The sequence below is a fragment of the Amia ocellicauda genome, chromosome 3, assembly GCF_036373705.1.
Source record: "Amia ocellicauda isolate fAmiCal2 chromosome 3, fAmiCal2.hap1, whole genome shotgun sequence".
NCBI classification, from domain to species: domain Eukaryota; kingdom Metazoa; phylum Chordata; class Actinopteri; order Amiiformes; family Amiidae; genus Amia; species Amia ocellicauda.
Window position 1 is genome coordinate 28,693,634 of NC_089852.1, and position 26,811 is coordinate 28,720,444.

General features: G+C 45.1%; 2 protein-coding genes across 2 annotated transcripts; both read right to left on the reverse strand.

Moving 5' to 3' along the window:
• Window positions 1-479: 479 nt before the first annotated feature.
• Window positions 480-6,015, reverse strand: LOC136745888 (keratin, type I cytoskeletal 13). Its single transcript, XM_066698873.1, has 8 exons — window positions 5,460-6,015; window positions 4,627-4,709; window positions 4,133-4,289; window positions 3,725-3,886; window positions 2,929-3,054; window positions 2,283-2,689; window positions 1,801-1,832; window positions 480-940 (listed from the first exon to the last, which is right to left on the reverse strand). Exons 1-8 carry the CDS (start codon window positions 5,958-5,960, stop codon window positions 831-833), a joined length of 1,578 nt encoding a protein of 525 aa, XP_066554970.1. The 5' UTR covers window positions 5,961-6,015; the 3' UTR covers window positions 480-830.
• Window positions 6,016-17,178: 11,163 nt separating this feature from the next.
• Window positions 17,179-24,549, reverse strand: LOC136745920 (keratin, type I cytoskeletal 42). The gene is made up of 8 exons (XM_066698875.1): window positions 23,753-24,549; window positions 21,656-21,738; window positions 20,657-20,813; window positions 20,349-20,510; window positions 19,910-20,035; window positions 19,540-19,760; window positions 19,403-19,425; window positions 17,179-18,175 (listed from the first exon to the last, which is right to left on the reverse strand). Exons 1-8 carry the CDS (start codon window positions 24,170-24,172, stop codon window positions 18,075-18,077), a joined length of 1,293 nt encoding a protein of 430 aa, XP_066554972.1. The 5' UTR covers window positions 24,173-24,549; the 3' UTR covers window positions 17,179-18,074.
• Window positions 24,550-26,811: the final 2,262 nt, after the last annotated feature.

Here is a 26,811-nt window from a genome sequence, read left to right on the forward strand (position 1 = left end):
GACAAGAGTAAACTCTCCATGTTGGCAAGGCGGGATCAGCTCTTTATCAGAGCCTGGGTTTAGCCAGGTAACCGGACAGGTTTGAAAAAATAGACAACACCCAGGATCCGGAATGAAATTCCTCAGAGTGCAGCCAGGGCACCAGCTGGTGGCAGCATTGCTTTGTAAATTGAACCCAGCAGTGCTACGTAACAGCGCTGGCAAATGTTAAGGCTCTGTAATTCGACGAAGATGTGACCAGACATGGTGGTGATTTTTAATGGTTTTTACATATGGTAAAATTAAAAATATAAATGAATGAATGCACTGCAGCCGATCCCCACCCTGTCTCCCCTAGGAATAGTGAATAAAATTAGTCTGACACCCCCTACCACTAATTATACTGCACACATACCCTTACTGTGGGAATACAGTTAACATGCAACACACGATACAAATAAAAACAAACAACTCAGAATAAACACCAAGCAGTCAGTAAGTGTTGTTTAGAATTTTTATTTTGTTCATTTTAGAGCAGTTTTCGTACATGCATCCAATTTGCAGGTTGGTACATTTTTATTGTAGCTATTAAAGGCAAAGTGTGTTAAGACCCCGCCCACCCCACCACCAACACATCCCTGCCAACTCCTAGCTATGCAGTGAGGCTGCCAATCACGAATACACTGCCAATCACGAATGGGCGAGGCTGGAATCAGAAATAGGAACGCTGTCTCAGAAGGGCTGACACACAAGGCTGGGTGACAGTGAACAGAGGCAGACAGGCAGTGTAAGTAATCTGAGTGCCACTCTGGGAGTGTGGGGCAGCGGGATTTCACGGGGTCTTTCATGTCCTACATCTTCTCCTCGACCTCCTGGACCTGGGAGGAGACCACCTTCCCATCCACAATCTCCTCCACAATGGTCTTCACCTTGCGGGAGCGCTCCGGGCTTGGGGGGGGCTCTGCGGAGTAGAGAGAGGTATCTTATTGTAGGAGCCATTTTGAAATCCCTTCACAAAGCCTACCCCTATCCAGTCGCAGGCTCTGACAGGACAGTATCAGCCTTAGAAAATAATAAAAGACAACTCTCGTAACAGAAGGATCTGTCACTCAACTGCCAAGGGACCAGAGGAGCAGAGCAACATGTGTGTCTGCAATAAAGTCATTACACTGCCAACACCATGGAAGACCATTAAAAAACCAAAACATAATAATAGAGAAGGAAAGAAAAATGAGAGATGAAGGCATATATGAAGTTTGCAATCCTGAAGGAGCCCAGCTGCTGGCAGATATTTCAAAATCATTTCAGCTCTGGCCTTGGCATATTAGAGATCCTGTGTGTTTTGAAGTGTGCCTAGGCTGTTTAATTGACATGGGTTTACAAGTTAATTGTGTTAAAAATCCCTGCTTGCTGCTTCCAAACCCAGACACCCCTGGCAATCTCTCGCTGCAGCTCTTCCCAGCCACACCTCAGTGCTCACTGGCTCCACACACTGAGCAGCACGGTGAAGAGCCGGGATTTCCTGACATTTATAATAAGGATCAGTGTGTTGACATGTGGAAGCTCTTTTCTTAGCTCCAGATGGTTGCTGACAGAAATGTTTATAAACACAATACCACACCTTGCCTTTATACTTATACATGTAGTGTTGGAATGAGTATTGTTTATATGTAGAACTGTGGACTATTTTCTTGCTGGAGACAAGTGTGGATCCATCATTTGTTTGTAAAAACAAAAGTGAAAAACCAAAGAAGAGATTTTATAAAGTCAAACGGATGTCTTTTGATTTGAAATAAAGGAAGAAATAAAACAGGTTTTTACCTGGAGTGACCGGCTTAATTTCTTGGACTTTCCTAAAATGAAAAAAAGACAGAAGCACACACATAGCCGTATTACATTGTGCATAATTTGGACACGGTTACAATAATGACAAAAAAGTTATTTGTGGTTGTTGAAAAACTCCTTTGAAATCAACCCACAGTTGTCCAGATGAGCTGTAGGGAATGGGAAAGGGCAGCACAAGAGGAGAGGACCAAGTGAAATCAGCACCATGTCAAACCACCAGCAATTGTTATTTTCATGATCATGGACTATGCGTGTTATTTTTTCTATTTGGTTTTGACATTAACTTGCCTGTGGGGATTCATAAGGTTCTCTCTTCCTATCACTCTATATCAGCTTCAGTGTCCCTACTTTTCACAATCCTCTATCCTCCTGTATGCATTTTTTCAAAGGGGTCAAAGGAGACAAGGGAGCAGCGCTTGCCCTGTGTGTGGTGGAGAGGACGGTGATAGTGTACTCACTGGGAGGAGGAGGAGCTGCTCCCAATGCTGCCACCGGCACCGCTGCCACCACCGGCACCGCTGCCTCCGCTGGCACTGCTGGCACCGCTGCTGCTGCTGCCGCCGCTACCACCACCGCCACTGCCGCCAAATCCGCCACTGCCAAAGCTGCGGCCACCACTGTGGCCACTGCCACCGCCGCCACTGCCGCCCATCTCTCCGTCCAGTAGGCGGCGGTACTCTGCAATCTCCATCTCCAGTCGGGTTTTGATATCCAGCAGCATCTGGTACTCCTGGCCCTGCCGATCAGCCTCGGCGCGCAGCCGCATCAGCTCATCCTCCATGTGACTCACTTGGCCCTGCAGCTTCAGCAGCTGGGCAGAGTATCCGCCCTCCGTCTCTGCCAGCGTGTCTTCCAGGGAGCGTTTCTGCAGACAGACAGAGGAGCCGGGTCAAGATGTGTGCTCTGTGCATGGTTTCCATGGTTCTGCCCCAGGTTATTTTACTATTTGGTTCTGTGTTTTGGTAAACCAGAGGCAGTGCGCTAAGCCTCACAGTCCAGCAACAAGAACATTCTTAACTTGATTAATTGATTGAATAACTAATCTTGTAGTTTAAAATATTTACAAGAATTGGACTTCAAAACGGGATGGATGCTGGGCCTCACCATGCTCAGCTGGGACTGCAGCTCGATCTCCAGCCCCTGCAGGGTCCTCTTCAGGTCGTTGATCTCGGTCTTGCTGGACTGGATCTCCGTGGTGCTGGACTCCACCTGCTGGTTCAGGGCGTCGAACTGTGTGCAGGGGGTGGTGGGGGACAGAGCCAGAGGAGAGAAGCCCACATGTTAGCACACTGCCTCGCACAAGCCTGGCCTGCTGCCAATCAGTCAGGCACAAACAGTCAGTGCCTGCAGGTCTCCGCAGCAGCGGGCCCCGACTCACAGTTAACCCCTCGTCTTCACGTACTTAAGAGCAGATAAAATATTTTAAAAGCATATGTCTTGTGTCCTGCTGTGCAGCTCTGCAGGGACAGGGCTGCCACAGCTCATGCAGACAGGGATCACACCTGTGAATTGCAAAACTCAAAAGCCACCTGCATTCCTGTTTCACATGAATGTATTTCCTTTGAGCCATACCTTTAAAGTCAAAGTTATTCTGACGCATTACGTAAAGTGAAAATTTATAATTTTTCCATAACAACTGTCTGAGATTGGGTTAAACAAAAAGCAAAAACCTAGGGATAATTTTTACTTCAATTACTTCCTGCATCAGACCCCTTTGTGTCAGTTGTATAAAATAATTTCCAGTCCAGTTTCCCCTCTGGTGATACTTGACTTTAAGGGTTTTACTCAAGGAACCTCAACTCACCCAAAGTCACAAAGACCGAGGAAAAGTGGTTGTCTTTAGTACTGATTCAGTTCAAAGCTGTTGGGCTGTATTGTGCAGCTGGGCCCTGGCTCTTACCTTGGCCTTGTACCAGTTCTCCATGTCTCTGCGGTTCTTCTCAGCGATGCCCTCATACTGTGCCCGGATCTCTTCCATCACCTGAGACAGGTCCTGCTGCGGTGCCGCGTCCACCTCCACGTTGACCGAGCCGGACATGCTGTTACGCAGAGCTGCCAGCTCCTGCAGCACAGAAACAGGATACACACAGCCCAGTTACAGCAGCTCCACAGTGCATGGAGCCAACAAGGATCACTTGTGAAATATTAATATAAAAAAACAAGAAGGCTTGTGCTGGTTTTGCAGGTTGTTGCATGCACTGTTATTATTGTTATGAAGGAGAAGAAGCAGTGGTCTCTATTGTCCAAGCAGGTTCTCCTTGCAGAGTTACAGGTAAATCTGGATCAATCACTGGAGCTCCAGACTCACCTCCTCATGGTTCTTCTTGAGGAAGATGAGCTCCTCCTTCAGCCCCTCGATCTGCATCTCCAGGTCTGTCCTGGCCAGGGTCAGCTCGTCCAGCACCCTCCTCAGCCCAGCGATGTCCGCCTCCACCGACTGCCGCATGGCCAGCTCGTTCTCATACCTGCAACCACCGAATCAGGTGGGGAGGGAGGAGCACACACAGTTAGATACATCCCTAAACCCCTGAGAGCTCGTCTCATACCCAGTGCGTTCTCCTGGCATGTGAGCAATCTGTCATTTTAGGCAGGCTCCTATGGATAGCCTCAGGATTTACACAATTGCAGCGGGAGCCCCACACACAGAGGAATGGGGAAACTGGATGATTTCCAGGACCCCAGGCAGATTCAGAGCCAGACTCAATGGAGAGGATCTGGATAGAAGACCAGCGTGGAGAAGCCACCTCCCTCCAATTGTCCTAAGCCCCCAACCCCCCTAGCCCATAAAAACTGGACACTTACTTGACTCGGAAGTCATCGGCTGCCAGCTTGGCGTTGTCGATTTGCAGGATGACCTTGGAGTTGTCCACGCGGGCAAGAATTATCTGCAGGAGAGTGAGAGCTACAGTGAAAGCTCTGAAACACCAGTCTGCAGAGGGGCAGTCAGTGTATATATATATATATATATATATATATATATATATATATATATAAAGCATTATGTTTACATCATATTCTGATGATTTTGCAGACTTTGTTAAGACCATGAGTTTTAAGGTTAGTTTTTATTTTGATGATCTGTGAATAAAAAGGATGGGAACCGCAGGGCTCAGCTGTCATGACTCCCTAAGAGACTCAACATCACATTCTTCAGACTTAACTCTGGAGACACCGACAGCCTAGAGCTGTAGTTCTGACACATGTTCAATGTTAACACACCTCTGCTTATTTTACTAGTTCTTTACATCAACATATAGGGGAGGTGATGTCAAAGACCATGTATTGACTAATTTTAAGGATTTTCTGCACAGTGGAACAAAATAACTGGGTTAGAGAGACTAGATCTTGGCAACCTGCAGATGTTTGGTCTTGTTTAGAAATTTGACTATGAGATGCGAAGTGTGTGTCAGAGGAGGCGGGTGAATGATGGGTCCTTCTGTGGACGGGACGATTTAAGAGCCTTGACTTTCTGTGTCGGGGAACAATGCACAGGCTTTTTATTTTTCATGTTTGGTTTGGGATTAACATTCACGTGCTCTTTCAGTTGACCTCTTGCTTGCATTCTAGCCCAACTCCCCGCTGTCAGACAGGGATGCTGCGGGGCGCCGCTGGCAGGGAGAGCCCCGGGTACTCACCTGTCCCTGCAGGTCCTCGATGATCTTGAAGTAGTGGCTGTAGTCTCGGCCCTCGGTGCCCCCCACTCGCTTTTCCAGAAACTGGCGGATCTGCAGCTCCAGCTGGGCGTTCGCCGCCTCCAGATTGCGCACCTTCTCCAGGTAAGAGGCCAGGCGGTCGTTGAGGTTTTGCATGGTCTGCTTCTCGTTGAGGGACACTTCCACATCCCCCCCGCCGCCTCCCATACCGAAACCCCCTCCGCCGCCGCCGCCGCCCCCCATACCGAAACCCCCTCCGCCGCCGCCGCCTCCCCCCATACCGAAACCCCCTCCGCCGCCGCCACCATAGCCTCCCCCGAAGGAAAACCCCCCTGACCCAAAACCACCGCCACCACCCCCGCGAGAAATCCGGATGTCTTGGCCGCCGGCGCCGCCGTACACACTCCCAGACTGGCGCATCCCGAAGGACGCGAAGCCGCCGCCGCCGCCTGAGCTTCGGACTGAGCTGCGAACGGAGGACATTCTCGGAGGAAAGCAAGGTGCGCAAGCAGGCTGCAGGAGCGCTGCGGCAGAGTCCGCAAACTGCCTTTATATACAAACCCAGCGTTCATCCTCGGCTGTGTTGGACCCATCCTCTTATTGGACCTTGGCGGCACTACAAAAGGCAGATGTAGTCCTCCCCTATAATTACTTCACTAATATTAATATTAATTTCACGATTCTGCAGAGACCAAGCGCCCGAGGGCTATCACTGGGTAGAGAGGGTGGGGAGAGAGATTTCTCCCATCGGAACGACAGCTCTAATACCCCGAGCATTAACAGACAAAATCTTTCTTTTTCTTTTTTTTTTTTTGCAAGGAAGAGGGTAATCTTGTTCTACAAGCAACCTCCTTCATAAAAGGTACTGAGAAGAGTCAATCCGCTACAGGTTGGTTTCTAATCCCCGCTGAGACCGTGCCTCAAACCCCGGGCCGATCCAGTTTACACACTTGCAATGCGGGAGACGGGGGACAGATATTTTGTACATTTTGCTCCATTAGTCCAAGACAGTTTGAGCTATTTTGGTGATTTGATTTTTTATATATATATACAAACCACATGCACCTGCTGTGATTGTACATCGTTTTTATGTTCTTAGAGATAACTTCCACAACGCAGTGCTTCAATTCCAAGGCAGTCAGACGTTACAGTTGACCCCCATGACCAGGGTCAGCTGTAACAGTAGTCAGGGTCAAATGAGAACATTCATAAAAAATTGAAACACCATATATTCAACTCGGAAATTTTAATCTTACTTGATATATTGTTTTATACAGATCAACATATATTGTCCAACAAGAACAATACAATAAAATGAAAATGCTTTATTATATTACATAGGCTGCCTATACAGTCTCATGCAGTGCTTTGTACAACTAAAGCTGTGACTCACAGTTCATCAGTACATCTTCCTGCTCCAGTGCAGGACCAGCCCATGACACATACTTTCTTCCTTATTTTTTTCATACATTTGCTTTCCATAATACATTAAGTGTTGTTCATTGCACTGTATCAGAGTATAAATACACCTGGTGACTACAGACACACATGTATATATATTTTTTTATTTAATACTTTTTTTTTCAAAAATACTTCCAACTGTTCAATTTGAATAAATAAAAAGGATACACTTGCATTCTGCATTTAAGTCCACCATTGTGTTCTTGAACGAAATTCATGATCCTATGCTAATCTAATGGGGTCTCAGACCTTAATATAAATCTGCAAACATAAAAATAAAAGTTTTTATTTTGTATGGGGTCAAATGTAATATGTGTTACAACTGGCCCCAACCTTGGGAGTCATGACTAAACTTCATTTTTAACAAGAGACAAAATCATTGATATCTAGCAATTATGTGAATTGAGAGTTTTAATGATCAAAATAATATGTGTGAGAATGTGAACTGGGGAGCACAGAACTATATTACAGAGAGAAAGTTGTTTAACATTTTTACAAGCATAGCTTAAAAACATTTTTTTCGGGATACAATCTTTATGTTTTGGTACAGTCAGCATTTATGTTTAATTCCCTGTAATGGTTTTGCGGTGTGGCTGGTGCCACTGAGTTTGTGAGTAAGTGAATCTTTAAAAACAGAGGAAGACAGTAGTCCATAAAGCAGCCGTGGCGTTGAGACACTCACAGTAGCAAAGACAATGTGACTTTTCACCCAGACTCATCGGACCCCGCCGACGTGTTAGGACATCTCTGTATGGAATGCATGGGCCCCAGACTCCAACCTCTGCAATAACAAACCTCACAGCCAGGTTATTGGCAGGGACACCTGCTTTTTATTTTACACAACTTGCTGTAAATCAAGCATGATGTGCTTATTTGGGTGTGGGTGTGCTTTCATTTTTGCATCTTGACAGTGCGTCAGAATGCCTACTCTAATCACAGGGTTCCTGTTCCAACTCTCCCTGTCTCTTTCATCTCGTTCTCTGTCCCTACTGGGGGCCTTGCAAGGAATCTCACTCGCGGCCAAATTGACTTGATTGTTTTCCAATGGTCTCCAGATAGACGCAGGTGTGCACATTTTTTACCTGTATTTAACTGGGATAATGTTCATTATAATAAGATCTTCTCTTAACTAGTTATCTCATTGGACTGAACGCCAGGTGAGAGTTCAGACCCGACCTGCTGCACACTGTGTTTTAATCTGGGAAGCGTCGACCACGATGCTAGAATGAGATGGGCTCAATTCCACCTTGTCCTCTATGTCTCGCACTCACTATCATCCCCTGCTCCACTGCCATGGGCATCGCTCAAATCAGAACCGATGAACATGATGTTTTGCATCATGGCCAATTACACTTAAAGATTATGGAGGAAGCCAGGGTGCAGCTGATTACACTAATCACCTTTAAAACTGTGAGTGTGGGAACCGTGTTTCTGCTTGGATAAAAATGATTCAGCACGTTTATCTACTGTTTTTTTTAGGGGTGGTGGATGGAATATGTCCAAATTGTTATCTTTCACTCATCTGTTGGCTCTCAGTGCACAAAGAAACCACAAATCCTGTGGAATTGAAGATGTTGTTTCAGATATATGCTACATAGACTGGCGCCTGGAATGGCTATGTCTTCAGGGTGCAGGGGAGATAGCTGTGAAAATAAAGTTCAATGAGATGCTTTAGGTGAACTCTTCCACCCAGCAGGTGGGGGACACAGACCCTCATTCAGAGAGACCTGCTGTCTGAGAGAATCCTGCTCTGCACTGGGGCTGGCTACAGGAAGTCGGTGTCTTGAAATCACAGGGGCGCACACTTACAGCGTCAATCAAGCATGCTTCCATGCAACCGTAAGACACGGCACTCAGTGGCTTCAAACAGCAACGCACTGCAACACAAATGGAGTGGAAATGTACAGGACTTTCCAGAGATGGGCAGGGACACGGCAGCAAAGTTCAACAGCCAACAGGAATCTGTCCGGAGCCGATAGGAGTGGGCGCACCGGGACCATTATACAATAGGTCTGTCAATCAACTTGCAGGCACACATGAATCAACACACACAGCTTGTAAATCACATGGGTGCGATCAATAAACCAAGCCTGGCCATCTGAGCATGTTGTCTGAAGGGGAGAAATGTGCTTTGTGTTCAGTAGTGTGTCTGCTGTCAAGTGTGTTATTTCTCTGACCAAAATCATTTTGTTCGACCCACAGACTTTTACTGAATTAGAATATAATCTCTCTCTCTCTCTCTCTCTCTCTCTCTCTCTCTCTCTCTCTCTGTATCTATATCTGTGTGACTGTGTGTATAATATTTTAAACATTCTATATCATATTCCTCTGCACAAAGCGCGCACAGGGACACGAGCAGCATTTCTGAGAAGAAGAAACACAGACCAAAGACCTGCGTCCAGCAGCATGTTTCTAAAGTGCTGCATATGAATCCGACATTTAAAACAACAATAACACAGTGCATGAGACACACGACTGCTGCATCTGTGGCCCTCACAGTGAAGAGCCACAACCTGAAGGTTGTGGCCACAATAAGGCAAAGTGACAAGAGTAAATCCTCAGCTGGTAGCCAATGATGGACTTCTGTCTGTTAGTGTGTGCACGAGAGACTAATAAAGACCGACACTTGACAGCTTAATGAGTTTTGCTGTTTGACAAACTAAACTAAAATCCCTCCAGGGGACATATTATCTGGGTGGAACAAATGAAAGATGTTTGTACACTGCAGCATTGCGAAAGTAAGAGAAAAATTATGTATGATCCTATATTGTTATTATAAGTAATAACAGTAGATTAACATTATTAGGTATTGGAATTTTTATATTTTGTATATGACACCCACAGATAATGATTTAATTATTATTATTATTTAATCATGAATTCTCCAGATTTAAATGTACATGCCCCCACCCCTCCACACACACACACAATGTTTCCTGACAATGTTCCCACGGTGAAAACTAAAAGTAAGAGCAAGGTGTTCTTTTCAAGGTGCAAAATCACAAAGGTACAAAAAAAACAACAGCTTAATGAGATTAACACTGTCTTTGAAGTTTAAGTTTGCGTGCCCTGGTTCTCTGACAGTGTGTTTGCTTATGAAGATAGTCATTCTTCAGCTAAGCTTTGATTGATTTTATTTTATTTTATTAATTTCTTTGTTTACTTTTCCAGCAAAGGTATGGGTTCTATAGCAAGGCTGGGGTGCAGGCAGGAGTCTGCAGCTGTGATTACCTAACAGTTTGTTATGGGATATTTAAACAATGTGTGTATTGAATATGCAATTTAAATGCAGAAATAGCAGACCATCCTACATTAATATTAATGCATAGCATAAAAAGCACATGGAGACGGCTGATATTAGCATGCAAATACTATTTGATCCCCTGCTGATTTTGTGCATTTGCCCACTGACAAAGAAATGATCAGTCTATAATTTTAATGGTAGGTGTATTTTAACAGTGAGAGACAGAATAACAACAACAAAATCCAGAAAAACTAATTTCAAAAAAGTTATAAATTGATTTGCATGTTAATGAGGGAAATAAGTATTTGACCCCTTCGACTTAGTACTTGGTGGCAAAACCCTTGTTGGCAATCACAGAGGTCAGACGTTTCTTGTAGTTGGCCACCAGGTTTGCACACATCTCAGGAGGGATTTTGTCCCACTCCTCTTTGCAGATCCTCTCCAAGTCATTAAGGTTTCGAGGCTGACGTTTGGCAACTCTAACCTTCAGCTCCCTCCAGATTTTCTATGGGATTAAGGTCTGGAGACTGGCTAGGCCACTCCAGGACCTTAATGTGCTTCTTCTTGAGCCACTCCTTTGTTGCCTTGGCTGTGTGTTTTGGGTCATTGTCATGCTGGAATACCCATCCACGACCCATTTTCAATGCCCTGGCTGAGGGAAGGAGGTTCTCACCCAAGATTTGACGGTACATGACCCCGTCCATCGTCCCTTTGATGCGGTGCAGTTGTCCTGTCCCCTTAGCAGAAAAACACCCCCAAAGCATAATGTTTCCACCTCCATGTTTGACGGTGGGGATGGTGTTCTTGGGGTCATTCCTCCTCCAAACACGGCGAGTTGAGTTGATGCCAAAGAGCTCGATTTTGGTCTCATCTGACCACAACACTTTCACCCAGTTCTCCTCTGAATCATTCAGATGTTCATTGGCAAACTTCAGACGGGCCTGTACATGTGCTTTCTTGAGCAGGGGGACCTTGCGGGCGCTGCAGGATTTCAGTCCTTCATGGTGTAGTGTGTTACCAATTGTTTTCATGGTGATTATGGTCCCAGCTGCCTTGAGATCATTAACAAGATCCTCCTGTGTAGTTCTGGGCTGATTCCTCACCGTTCTCATGATCATTGAAACTCCACGAGGTGAGATCTTGCATGGAGCCCCAGACCAAATACTTTTTTCCCTCACTGTATACAGTAGGTCTGAACAGCGCAGACAGCTGGTTCAGATTCCACTGAGCGCTAATTACAGTGGGAACCTTGCCGCTGCCGTCTTGGTGTTTCATGGTAAGGCAGCCCTGCAACACATTACTGTGCGAGCGGAGGGGCCAGAGCTTCAGACCTTGAAGAGACAACATACCTGGACAGGCTGGGCTTAGTGGGCCTCAGTTCTCAGCCACTGCCTGAGCCTAGGGATGCATGGGTGACTGACACTCATAGCTGAAGAAGGGGAGACAAGATAAGACCCCTGAGCCGCTGCAGAACAGGCATTTCTGCTTTCTGCTAATCAACTCTGATTCTATGTCTGATTCTTCTTCTTTATATGTGTTCAGTTGTCAACCAAGACCTAATCTCCCCTTGCTGCTCAAACACAGAGGGGAAGCCCTTGCATACAAGTACAACACAGGGCTCTGATGTAAGTGTGGGTAATGGTTTTAAATTATTAGCTGGCTTTAGCCTGTCTCTGCATGCACTCAGAAAATGATTTTATAAATTATAATCTGTGCCTTTGAAGCAACCTGCTGATCAGGTAGAGCATGGTTGTTATTCTTGGCTGTACTGTTCTGAAATGCTGAGCACTCCTCTCACAATGACAGCTGAGTTGATTGAGCAGCACAGTCAGTGAGATGTGCAATGAGATGTGACTGAGATGCCCCCCCCACACCCCGCACACACACCTATGAGATTATTGCTCTTTGACTTTATGGTCTCTCCCCACATTTCTTGGGCACTGTAATGAATTATAATTAAAAAACATTTAATGAGACTCAGTGTGGCTGCAGGCTGCTCTCTGCCCCAGCTCGTCAGTGGCCTGCCCCTAATTACAGCCCTGATTACTCTGCCAACAAGAAGATAAATCTGGGGAAAATTATTAAAGCTCTGTAACAAACCATAACGGGGGTGCATCTTTCCACAGATCTGCAATAAAAAAAATACCTTCCTCCCATGCTGCCCCCCACCCAAAAAAAAAAAAAAAACACTCAGTGGCTCCACGCCTCCCCTCTGGGAACCAATGTTCTTCTGTAACTGATGCCAGCAAATTGCATTACTGTCAAAGCCGTCGCACTGACCTGTTCCCCGTGTTTATTGTGTCCCATCTGTATTCTGAGTTTTTTAACTTATTTATTATGGTCTCAGCACCTTGATAGCCTAACCAACAAGGACCCTCTCATATACATATATATATACACTCACCTAAAGGATTATTAGGAACACCATACTAATACTGTGTTTGACCCCCTTTCGCCTTCAGAACTGCCTTAATTCTACGTGGCATTGATTCAACAAGGTGCTGAAAGCATTCTTTAGAAATGTTGGCCCATATTGATAGGATAGCATCTTGCAGTTGATGGAGATTTGTGGGATGCACATCCAGGGCACGAAGCTCCCGTTCCACCACATCCCAAAGATGCTCTATTGGGTTGAGATCTGGTGACTGGGGGCCAGTCTAGTACAGTGAACTCATTGTCATGTTCAAGAAACCAATTTGAAATGATTCGACCTTTGTGACATGGTGCATTATCCTGCTGGAAGTAGCCATCAGAGGATGGGTACATGGTGGTCATAAAGGGATGGACATGGTCAGAAACAATGCTCAGGTAGGCTGTGGCATTTAAACGATGCCCAATTGGCACTAAGGGGCCTAAAGTGTGCCAAGAAAACATCCCCCACACCATTACACCACCACCACCAGCCTGCACAGTGGTAACAAGGCATGATGGATCCATGTTCTCATTCTGTTTACGCCAAATTCTGACTCTACCATCTGAATGTCTCAACAGAAATCGAGACTCATCAGACCAGGCAACATTTTTCCAGTCTTCAACTGTCCAATTTTGGTGAGCTTGTGCAAATTGTAGCCTCTTTTTCCTATTTGTAGTGGAGATGAGTGGTACCCGGTGGGGTCTTCTGCTGTTGTAGCCCATCCGCCTCAAGGTTGTACGTGTTGTGGCTTCACAAATGCTTTGCTGCATACCTCGGTTGTAACGAGTGGTTATTTCAGTCAAAGTTGCTCTTCTATCAGCTTGAATCAGTCGGCCCATTCTCCTCTGACCTCTAGCATCAACAAGGCATTTTCGCCCACAGGACTGCCGCATACTGGATGTTTTTCCCTTTTCACACCATTCTTTGTAAACCCTAGAAATGGTTGTGCGTGAAAATCCCAGTAACTGAGCAGATTGTGAAATACTCAGACCGGCCCGTCTGGCACCAACAACCATGCCACGCTCAAAATTGCTTAAATCACCTTTCTTTCCCATTCAGACATTCAGTTTGGAGTTCAGGAGATTGTCTTGACCAGGACCACACCCCTAAATGCATTGAAGCAACTGCCATGTGATTGGTTGGTTAGATAATTGCATTAATGAGAAATTGAACAGGTGTTCCTAATAATCCTTTAGGTGAGTGTATGTATCCCTTGAAAACATGAAAAACCATGAGACATTTTGTCAGATTGCCATGCAGTCAGGTGTACAGGGAGCATGGACAAGCCTTATCAGAGAGCACAGGAAGGCAACAGGAAGGTGCAGAGGAAAGCTGACCACTACCACAACCCAATTCCATAAGAGCGAGTACACTGGCACAGGAGACAGGAAGAGAAGTGGGAAGCATTTGAGAGGCACATACATGCTAGAATGCAATGGCCTGCTAGCCACTGCATAATGCAAATCACATCTCCGTCATTCAAACCTACTGGGGCTGTTCTGCTAAAAACCTGCTGCAGCAGGAGTGCTACCAGCAATGCACCTGCTGTGGAGACAGAAGTTAATTATGTTCTCAGTTGTAGTGATGAGAGCAGCTTCCATGTTCAGTAAATCTCCTACAAATCTCCTACAGCTGTAACTAGGATGCATTTCTGGGGTGTATGCTTTAATCAAAGTTTTAAAAACAGAAAAGGAGCAGCACACGCCTGTGAAATATAATCCTATAAACTCTGTACATTGTATAGAATTAATTATATTGATGCAATGTACTTACCCTACTAATGCAAAAAGCTCTGTTACACTGCCACCTCGTGATGTGCAGTTCATTCTTGGCGCTCAGGAGTCGGGTCACCAGCCTCTCAAAACTCATTCAACGATTCACTGACTTTCGAGTCTATCTGATTTGTTCGTCCTAACAAGGAAACCAGCTTGTCTCTCAACTAGTTGACTGTTATGAAACTGAAGACCGTATATGCCATGTTGGTTGCAAATTCCCACTTGCTTAGTATATGATAAGAAAACTCTGTATGAGCCAAAATGGCGTCAGTTACATAAATCAGACCATGTATACCTGGGTGCTGCTTCACGCAGTCAAACAATTAGATTACACGTTTAAGTTGCTGTCAGTGTTGTTTTTTTATACATATGCATTTAACTATATTCTTATTTTAAAATAATACTTTTAATTAGATTAATCGTGTTGGCTAAATCATGTTAATGCTTCAAACTGTTATGGTCTCTAGGACTCTAAATATATATTTGTGACGTGTAGATTTTGTGACGTGCAGTTTGAACGCCTCGTTCTTTCCGGTTCAGATAAGTCTATCTAACCACTCCTGATTCGTTCTGCATAGGTTTGTTTGGTGTCATTGAATGAACTGAATTAAATGAATCGAACTGCCCGTTACTACTGCCACCTGGTGTACAGCACCAACACCAGTCCTGTCTCAGTAGGACTGGTCGCATGATAAATAAAACCACCTGACTGATAAATTCGCGATCAGCGCCATCTTGAGTTCATTAGCTGCAGCTGGCATTTGGAGGAATGCAGGAGGCAGGCTATGTAATGATGCTAGAAGCAGACAGGACTTCACACTGAAAGTATGGAGTTTAAATACACGGAGCAGATGAACAGGGAAACAGGAGACGGGTGAAGGTAATGATTCAATAATGAGGAAAGACAGGAGGAGAACAGGATGAAACCTGGGACAGTGGCGGCATCTAGCGGTGGACTTGGGAATTAGGCTGCATGTTACAGTCATTTTTTCTGTAAGTAGGCAATTATTATTAATAATCATAATAATGGAAATAGCCCCAAGAGTAAATAAGCATCATAAACACTTTATAATATGAAAATAAGCCCAATAAACAAAATTAAAAAGTGTTAGAAAGTGTCTTAAAAGTGTCATAAGGGAACAAGAAATGTCATACGGTGCCATGGGCCCAATGTGAGGCTGTGACACTTGTATTCCTTACAGGATTGTAGTGTATGATATGTGCAGTGCAATGAAACTACCACAAATCTACAGCTGGTATGTTAACCCACCTAAAAGCCAAACACCCTTCGGCGAAACTACCAATGACAGAAAAGGAAAGAGGAGCAACAAACACATTATACACACACAGCCGGCTACTGCTGTTTATTCTGTATTCGCTGGAACTCGAGCGCATCACATCTTTGCTGGCGTGTGGTACTGACCGATGGAAAGGACGTCGCTGTCTGTCATCATTCCTAGAGATGATATTTTGTACCCAATCCAAAGGACCTCTCTCAGCCCTGGCGCTCTCAGCTGATAAGGCAGGTGTCAGGTTAGTGCTGGTGCGAGAGCAGTGGTCAGAGTGCAGATGAGAGAGAGAAACAGACTTTTACATTGTAGCTTATAAACAATTACTTTTAATGACTTTTAAGGGCCATACCAAAATACTTTGAAATGTAATTACTTTTAATGACACGCGGAAATCCAGAGAAGGGAGTAGCACTGAAGAGGAAGAGGAGTATGAAGAGCGACAGTGTGTCATCATATAACACCCCTTCTCATGTGTTAGTTTAGTGTGTTTGTACAGATCCCCATTAGCTGCCATGTCATTTAATGTGTCATTGATTAATTTGAAAACTATGCTCCAGCACACAGTCTCTACTAGCAAGTGTTAAAATTCAATAGGATGCGATGTTTTGGTTAAAGACCTTATAACACTTACAAGTAGAAACTGTGTGGGAGCTTGTTTTTCTATCCAGATCCTTTTCCCTCATACGCACCTGTCTAAGAGTCTATACAGGTGAGCGATTAGCTTTTGTTATTGTGATTGATTAATTACCTGAATAAATGTCACGTTTTAACATGTTCACGACACATTTACGCACCCTCATGTATTTCTGGTGATGTTTGCCTTTGGCTGGTAAAAATACCAAGTGGCTGGTAAGTTTTTCCTTCTACCAGACACAGTGGCTAGTGGCCAAAAAAGTTAATTTTATCCCCTGACATACAGTAAGGCATAGTAGTAGTATGGTGTAGCACAGTAAACACATGGTATAGTTTACCATGGTAAGAAATATGGTTAAAATATGTAGAGTGCAGTGTGCTGTACCATGGTAATCTATAGTGGTGTAAAAAAAAAGGTTAAAAACATGGTAGAAATATGAAATATAATAAAAATGTAGTAAAATCAGTGTCAAAATATGTTAACATTTAAAATATAGTAAAACATAGTAAAAACATGGAAAATAATGGAGAAAATACATTAAAGTGCAGTGAAGTGTAGCATGGTAAAGATATGGTAAAGTACAGTATACACAGGAACACACACCAGACCATATGGGCTGGAGACTGCACTCTCATCCCATACAACGCAGGGTAAACACTTACTTCAAGCCATTATTTTCCCACTACACAGAGCACTTCCCAGCATTCATTGCTTTGTATCCCTCCTCTACCCCACACCGCCCCTGCAGCAGCTCGTTGGCACATTCACGATATGTCTATTGCATGTCTGCACTTTTGAGCCAGGTATGATGGGATTTCTCAGTACAGAAAAAATTAAATTGAGGTCAGGGGAAAACTAAAAGAGGAAGTGGAGTCACAGAGCTGGTTTCAGGATCTTTTATTGTCAGTCTGTTGTTGAGACTTCATTGAGGCTTTAGTGTTTCAGTTACACTCAGTAAAAACAAATCCTGCTTTACATCGCACGGCCAGACGAAGTTGTCCCGCAACGTGGATTTCTGTCTCATTTGGGACATCAGTTTAGACGCGGTCCTCGAAGGCAGAGCAAGCTTGTGCCTGATCCACCCTGAGCCCTCGAGTAGCTACCTGAATTGTGTATTGCCCCCCCTGAACCCCCTGAGCCCCTTCCCCAGGTCTAGTGCCGGTGGTGGTTTACAGAGAGCTGCACATGCAAACTGCTGGGTCTGAGGGATACTGCAGTGAGTGAGGGGAGTGTGGTCTGGGTCAGGATGTGAGGAGTGAAACCGGATCAAAGATTCATTGACCTACAGATTCGATCACTTCGCTTCACACAAAGAATATCCTACAGCAGAGTCATTGTATCTGCCATGTGCCTGTGGGCCACAGTTTTACAGCAACCTGTTTTGTGAGAGAGAGTAGGAGTGTGTGTGAGAGTGAGCGTGAGAGTGTGGATGTGTGTGAGTGAGTATCTGTGCTCTCCAGCCCTGGTCCTGGAGAGCCCCACCCCAGTGAGAACTGTAGGCCACTCCTTAAATCAAATGTCCAAATCCTTCACAACACAGAGTGATCGGCTACAGTGCAGCACAGTCACTTCTGTTTCCTAAATCTCTATCAACTCTGTATGTTTAAAAGTGGATGTGCTGCGACTCCTGCCAGTGAGAGTGACCCTAATGAAGGGATGGAGGTTTCTATTAACTGATGACTGAAGGGGAGGCTTGCGGGCCGTGCTGACTGCTGCTCTTCTCCTGGCACCAGCAGACCCAGTGGGCAGGGTGTTGTGTGGCTGTTCGTGGGGAGGTGTCAGAACCTCGGATTCACCTCCTGCACCCGAGAGGACACCACCTTCCCCCCCACCACCTCCTCCACGATCATCTTCACCTTCCGCGTGGACAGCAGACTCTCTACAGCACAGGCAGCAGGAATTCACTTACTTACAGGGGCATACATAACACGTATATACAAACATACATAACTACGTACACACAAAGATTCATGCCAACATACAAACATACATGCCAACTAAATAACTATGTACATACAAACATACAGAACTACGTACATACAAACATGTCAACATACATATATACATTGATACAAATGTACACTACCGGTCAAAAGTTTCCAGTTTTTATTGAAATGTAAGCAGTTCAAGTCCAATGAATAACCTGAAATGCTACAAAGGTAAGCTGTAAACTGTCAGAGGTTAAAAAAAAGTTTAGATTACCAAAAACTTAAAAATAATGTAATCCTCTTAAGCATTATTTGTCAGTGTTACACACAGCTCCTGTGCATAGAAGTCACACTGTATTCCTACAATGCGCACATCGTTTGAAAGCTTATTCTCTTGGCTACCAGTGTGTTTCATTCTCAAACACATCCGATTTACAGTTTCTGTGTCACCCGTCGTCATTCAGAGCCCGGGGGTAAAACACGCAGTCTGCTAAGGGGGGGGGGGGAGGTCTCTGTAAATAGGCTTGTTTTGTTCAGAACAACCTAATTATTAATCCACTATATATTATTTGATGTTGTATCGAACACAGTGAAGTTCAAATCCAATTATGTAAAATGATTGTGTATTAGTACACTTTAAACAGAGTTTTCCATCAAAACATGGATGGTCTTGGCAAACAAAACAACAGTGAAGAGTACACATGGGATTAAAGAGAAGCATATGGATTAGGTGCCCTTTTAAGGGTGCCACAGGGGTTTGTCAGCTACGGGGTTAAATTTTGTTAAACAAAATGATTCCATGATCTCCAATTGTTTATTTGTTCTATGCTTTAATTTCAGAGTACATTGAGACATTAAACTGCATAAATATCAATAAAAACTGAAAAAATGTAGGTGTTCTAAAACCTTTGACCGGTAAGTGTACATATATACATACATGCCAACATACATAACTATGTACATATATGCATGTGTAAATTGACTTCATGTATACATTCTCTGTGGCAGGTCATTAGCCAAGGGCACTATATTAAATAAAGGACGATTGATTGATTGATTGATTAACATATATATATATATATATATCAATACATTTACTACACAAATCAATAACTAAGTACATAGACAGGCATGCAGAAGCCAGTCAGTAGGTGAAGGAGTAAAAGAGGAGCACTCACCCTCGACATCCCTGTTAACGGTTCTGCAGCGACACAGGGAACGGATGCAGGTGTTAGTCAGCAGGTCTGTATTATTCTGTGAGTGTGTGTGTGTATGTGTTATTAGCGGTGTTCGTGGCAGTCGGGTCGTGGCGTACCTGGTGTCCTCTCCGTCCAGCAGGCGCCGGTACACAGAGATCTCCAGCTCTAGCCGTGACTTGATGTCCAGGAGCCGCTGGTACTCATCCCCCTGCCGTGCGATGTCTCCACGCACTTGCGTCAGCTCCTCCTCCAGAAGGTGCACTGAGCCCTGCAGCCGCTGCAGCTCGCCCCTGAAGCGCTGATCCGTCTCCTGCAGTGTGGACTCCAGGGCAGATTTCTTTGGGGGGGACACAGGGAGGGTCAGGAGTAGGGATCAACACAACACACCGCCCCTTCATGAGTATCAGAGTGCACTCCGATTGCAGCCGGGCACAGTCAGAGCTCCTCAGTTTGCCTCCAAACCAAATCCAAATCAGCGCCACCTACCAGACTGAGCAGGGACTGCAGCTCTATCTCCAGCACCTGGATGGTACGTTTCAGCTCCGCAATCTCCGACTTACTGGACTGCAGTGCCTCGGTGCTCACTGTCACCTGCTTGCTCAGGGCATCAAACTGTGGAGACAGAGAGATTGAAGTAAGGAGAGGGAGGGGGAGACAGTTCATCATGATTTCACCGCAGAAAGCGTTTTGGTCAAGCTCTGCTCAGGGCTGAGCCCCAAAGGACTGGTACTGTAGTGAGACAGTAACACAGCCAAGCCGGCTGCAAGAAGGGATCAGAGGCCTTCACCCTGGTAAAGTACGATCATGGTCTCTGACTTCATACACTGCACATGCACATCTATCCATCTGTCTGTCTATCTATCAGTCTATCCATCTGTGTATCTATCCATCTGTCCCTCTATCCTTCTATTCCTCTATCCCTTACCTTGGACTTGTACCAGTTCTCCATGTCTCTGCGGTTCTTCTCAGCGATGCCCTCGTACTGCGCTCGGATCTGTGCAATCATCTCAGACATGTCTGGCTGCGGTGCTGCATCCACCTCCACGTTGACCTGGCCCCCCAGTCGTGAGCGCAGCCCTGTCATCTCCTGCACCCACACACAACACGGGTCAAAACCCAAATGCACAGCACCAACAACCACGACACAATGATTGGTAGGACATGAGGGTTGGAAGCACAGTGACAGGGAGGGGGCAGGCTGATTGGAGGCTGGGGCTGCAGCTGGGGTCTCACCTCGTCGTGGTTCTTCTTCATGTAGATGAGCTCCTCCTTCAGGCTCTCCACCTGGGTCTCCAGGCCGGACCGTGTCAGGGTCAGGTCGTCCAGGACCCGGCGCAGACCCCCCATGTCCGCCTCCACTGACTGCCTCATGGTCAGCTCTGCCTCATACCTGCACAAGCACACACAAACACACACACACACACACTCACTTTATTGAACAATTTAGTTGTTTATTTGATAAATAGCGAACATGTGTTGGCAGTCTTTAGAACAAGGGGAATCAGGTGACCTAAAACCACACCTGCTGTGTAGCTCTCCAGGACCAGGCTCAGAGAACACCACATCCAATAAAAAAAAAAAACGATTTGCAAAGGACCGCAGTTCAACCAGACAACCACTAGGTGGAGTCAGTGTACAGTAATGACCAAGGCTTATCTTACCGCCAGAGAGAACCTCTAACCCAGCCCAGCCCTCCACAGAAAGAATGCACTTCTGACAAACTGATGACAACCCTGATCAGGGGCGAGGAGGCAGAGCATGAGCTGATGAACCAACTCTCAAACTGCCATCCTGGGGTGATTTATCGGCCCTGCCCTGAAGCATCGTTGCCCTGTTCAGACCTGTCAGTAATCACTGGCAACAGAGGACACTGTCTGCACGCTGACCTGTTCTAGGGCCTGCTAAGAAACTATTAGACGAATACCAGCTGAGTTGTAACAGGCAGCAACTGACATTACTAGAGAGTCTGTAGAGGACAGTAGGGAGACAAGTGGGAAGAGATGTCCGCTACAGGCACTGCCTACGGTTTTCTGGAGACAGAGCTTTCGCAGCTGACGGGCTCTGGGCTTCTGTTGGGATCACACACAGCAATGCTCGATCAGCTCAATAGGGTGTTAAACTCTCTGAGGCCTCTGGACACCCGCAATTTGGGATCGGACAGCATATTCAGGTGCAGAAGTGTAATACTATAAAAAAATAAAAAGGTGTAATTATGCAAATCTGAAGACTCACTTGACCCTGAAGTCGTCAGAGGCCAGCCGGGCATTGTCAATCTGCAGGATGAGCTTGGCGTTCCCCTGGGACATGGAGCTCAGCTGGAAAACACACACACTACAAATAGCATTGAAGCCACAGTGCACAGAGTGAAAGTAACAGCACAAAGCAGGCTACTCTGGATGAGAATGAGCAGCTTTGCGTGTTTACTGTTGGCTCACAGCTGGGGTGGGCCGTCTGACCACAGTTGGGTGTGGACTTGGCTGTGTCTGGTTTTCGCTTAATTGGTCCAGGGGCTGTGTCTGGTATTTGCTTAATTGCTGCAGTTCAATATTGTTTGCATATCCAGAATGGTTCATGATGTAAAGATTCAAGGCCTTATTTTCATCCTTTGTTTAAACAGCATGAGACTCGTACCATCGCTGATGCAATTAAAGTAGTTTAGTGAGTCTCTCTGGATTATCGCAGTGTGGGCTGAGGGAGTGGGAAACAAACAGCCATTCCAGCAGATCCACAGCCCTCAGCCCTGCAGGAACATGTCCTCAGTCAAGGGGGCTCATTCAACTAATAACTCTCATTCCTGACTTCACTTCACACATCCGGAGAGTGAATCTGTCTTCCTGAACACAATACTCACCGTACGTGCTCTGAAGTGATTCTCTGGATAAGGTGAGATATACACTCAGGGAAAGGGACTAACTGGTTCATTAATACATCATTCAAAGGCATAGTAGGCAAAAATAAATTTTCAGAGTGCACTGTACCAATATCCACTTCAGCCACACCTATGGCATTGTGGTGTCTCTCTTTCCTGGTTCTACAACTGATAAGAATAGGCTTTAGAAAACACGGCATTGATGGCAAAAACAGGAACCGAAACTCTGATTGTCTTGTGTTCCCTGACAGCCTGGGGATCAGGGACCTGTGCTGGGCTATTGGGCATTTTAAAGGGATCCTGGGATCATTTTCTATTTGCACACAAAGGTGTCTAATTTCTCTGAGAAAAATAATACGAGGAATGCACACAATAGCAGGCGCGCACAAAAAGACACAAACCATTGTGGTATTACCTCCTATGGCAACAGCCTGCTGGATTGTTGTGGTAAAGCAGGCTGTTTCTACCAGTCCCGGCCTTAGCAGGACTCCAGTCCAACCAGGACACTTGACCCTCAATTAATACATCAATCACCTGCCAAGGATATCAGTGGAGATTGGTGAGCCCTGGTGTGTACTTTCACCTTCACTTAACCAGCCCCGAATTACTTAATTGGCTTTGGAAGTTCACTTAATTAATAAAGCATTGGCTGCAACAAAGACTGGCCACTGAATGGACAGGAAGAGCCAGATGTGCCTGATTATAGCATGTAACATGTCCCCTGTTCACAATCACAGCTGTAATTGTAAAGTACATATGCACCACAGCACCTGGATTCAATATTATTGTTTTGATTGTTCTCAGGATGTTTTAATACTCCACGCTCAGTTGCAGCAGCTATGATTATATAGGTTGCTGCATCCCCTAACTGTAGTTTAATGATTAACCCTGCACAGACATCAGACATATAAAGTCTCCAGAGACCACAGGTGTTTCTGAAGATGAAAGGGAGGCAGCCTTCAACAGAAGAGTGTCTGATATTGTAGCACTGTCTGTAACAGCGGGGAGGGTACCCATGTGCTGCTGCGCAACACTGGCTGCCTGTGACCCTGGAAGGAAGCTCGGCTGGCTCGGCTGGTTACAAACTTCCTTATTTGCGCTCAGGGGCTTCTCTTGAACTTTAGCACTTAGAAGTCTACACTAAATTATTATTACTTCTTCTTAGTAGTATAGTGGTTTGCCACTCCCCTGCTAACACACAATCTTGCCACAACCTTGTTTGTTAGCTGGGTCCCTGACATAACGTACCGGTAACTGTAAGAAGGCAATGTTTTTAGTAGCTGCAGGGCGTTTCACATGATTCCCTCACTGTAGCTCTCCTCAAGATTGCAGCATCAGATTGCACAACACCACCAACACAAACATGAGACAACCTCGCAAAGCCATCCATCTGTCAGTTCCAGAATTATATACAGACATAATGACAGATATTGACAGAAAACCCTCTCTCTCTCTCTCACCTGGTTACGCAGCTGCGCGATGGTCCTCTCGTAGCCACTGTAGTCCCGGGCGACGGGCGCTCTCTTCTCGTACCAGCCGCGGATCTTCTTCTCCAGCTGGGCATTGGCCGTCTCCAGGGAGCGCACCTTGTCCAGGTAGGCGGCCAGGCGGTCGTTCAGGTTCTGCATGGTGGCCTTGTCGTCGGCGCAGTTATTCAGGGAGCCCATACTGCCCATGGAGTAGCCGAGCCCCCCAGACAAGGCTAGTGGGAAGCTGGAGGTGGCGATGCGGGTCGCCGGGGTGATGCCACCCAAGCTGTTGGCTTTGCGCTCCGGCCTCACGGATAAACTCAGCTGGGCAGTTTCAAGATAGGCGGGCGACATGATCGCGCCAGTGGGCACCAGGTACGATGGCCTATTTCTTCCGAAGACGGACGACATCGCGGCGACAGGATGAGAGGCGTAGAAAGCGAGAAAGTTGGACAATTTCGGCGGTCACCGGTGCCTGCTGCGATGTGGAGAGCAGATGCGCTTCAAGTTGCTTGTTTTTTTTTATATATATATATATACACACAGTTCCCTCCAGTGGGAGTTAACTCAGGTCTTGCTTTCCATAGGTCCCTGTCCTCCTTTTGTGTTTTCCCTCTCTCTCTACCTTTCACAATCCAATAAACCCATAACCTATCCCACAGTGTAGGAGAGGAGGGTTGGGCCACATTCCGCCTGAGAGGACAGATTGTACCTGTTCAGTCAATCCGGTCAGTCTCATTCTTTCGGCATTCCTTCACGGTGAAAACAGAGCAGCAACAGGTAACCTGTGAACTGAAATCATGCAAATGAATACAGAGCTACAATTTAAAAACGAAAAAAAAAAAAAAAACACAAGGCTGCACCTGCTAATGAAAGACGAGCCCTGGAGGTTATTAAGGAAGGCGGTCAAAACAAAAGCGATACATTATTTCTTCGTGGTCATATTCCTATTGTAAAGCAGTTATTTAAACCAGCTGATGCAGAATTCAATTTAAATGTATTTTCCTGCTAGTGAATAATCCTCCCAATTGCAAAATAAATAAATAAAAAGTACAGAGGCTTCTTAATCAAACCGACAGCCCGTGGACTATAAATTAAACCACTGTTTGCAGAACATGCAATTACAGTATTATAATAATATGAAACAAGTACATTTTGGTTAGGATTGAGATTCTTTTAAATAATAATAACAACAATAATCATCATCATAAATACAAGTCTTAAAGGAGGCCTCAGGGTTTCATAGTGTGTGTAATCCCAGTCACCATCTCTGCAGACTACATGTTTTTTCTCTATAATCCACATACACCAGGCTACTGTATTACACTATATTACACAAGTGCTTTTGTGAGGATAAAAAGATGATACCATGATGACTTTCTGCCATCCTCCAAGTCTTTTCTTTCCATATTCAACACATCACATACTTTTGTAATGACAAAATAAGATACCCACCTTCTCGTGTGGGAATATTCCAGTGTTTCTGGTATTCCGAGCAGGGCTGTTCTGGCCTCCGGCCTCGATGCCCTTATTGTATTCATTCTAACTGGGGCGGGTGTATTGCACGGGGTATTGATTTATTGTATTATTAAACTTTATGGCCGTGGACACTTGAATCAGACAAATGAACAAATACATTATTATACATTATATTTGTGCTCTTTTTGGTCCCACTTTGTTTTTTTCTTGGGAAGGAGTTTTTAGTTTTTGGTGTGTACAGTGTGCAGTGTAAGTAGAAGAATGTCTTGTCTGCAAACATCCAACACAATATTGTGAGGACTTTCTGTGGATGCAGTGAGGTTTGTAAAGTGTTGTAACGACTTCAAAAACAATTCTGCATCACTGGAGCTTGAATACACCACTGCCTGGGGTGGGGCTCCGTACATTAGTTTGCAGGGGAAATTAAAAACTTGGGCACTCATAGCAGAGAGCACTGTAACTGTAGGTCCCTTATCACCATGGGTCACTTTACCTACACGTTCACCTTTATCTATGGCGTTCACCCATGGATGCTGTGATTGTGCCAGGTTTCTGCACTGCCGCAATTCCAGTTTCATCCCAGTTCCAAACACGGTGGCAAGCCAATACATTTTTATATAGCTCTAAACCTGTTGCACCTTTGGTCTGTTGAAGGCCACTGTACAGGCTGGGTTTGTTCCTCATGGTTCTCTAATGCTTATGCCAATGCATCTTGATGATGGGAAAAGATGCCAGTCTATGCCTGCCATTCTGGAGTCTTCATTAAAGGGATGTGTCACTCCCAGTTTTTCAGCTACTTCAATTGCCAGCTGTCAGGCATCTAAAATAGTTAAGCCATACAAATGTTTTTACTGTGTATTTAATGTGGTCATGTGTTGCTATTTCAACTTCTTTTTATAATGTGGGTTGATGTTGACCTAGCTTTACTGTCCCTGGGTCTGAAACATGCCTGTCTCTATGACACCTCAGAGTATGAGCAGGGATGGCAATTCTTGCTGATTTGGATACCTTCCTTTGTGGCATTTAATGCAGCAATTGTCTGCTCACTTCTTAACTTCCCCTCTAAGCCTTTTGGTTGTATTTTCTAACCAGTGCAGCCTGTAAATAGAAAATGTATCAGTAGTGAAAACAACTTCAGCTATTTTTCTCTAATGGGGCAAAATTCCCACAGTAGTTCTGCTGCCTCTTATGCTGCATGGGCTTCAAAACAAACACTACCATCATGTGAAGTAAAATGACTTAGTTTATAGTAACTGTGGCTTCCATGCCATAGCCTTTGTTTATTAGCAATTACAGGTGGGGAAAGAATGTCACAGAATTAGTAATTGTGGGGTAAAAATATAAGAAACTTCAATGAAAATGTAAGTTTGCTGCAAGCATGCAATTACAGAACTCATTAAGATGGCTTTGATAGTATAGTATAGTATTAAGGTCTATAGTGTAGGGATATCTTTGTGGCATGGGCTTTTTACCTCAACTGGGTGTCTTGTCCCACCCGTGTGTTTTATGTTGTGCTGTTGTCACCGCTAGAAAAAAAAAAAATGTCAGCATTCCCAAATGCTGATCACTCA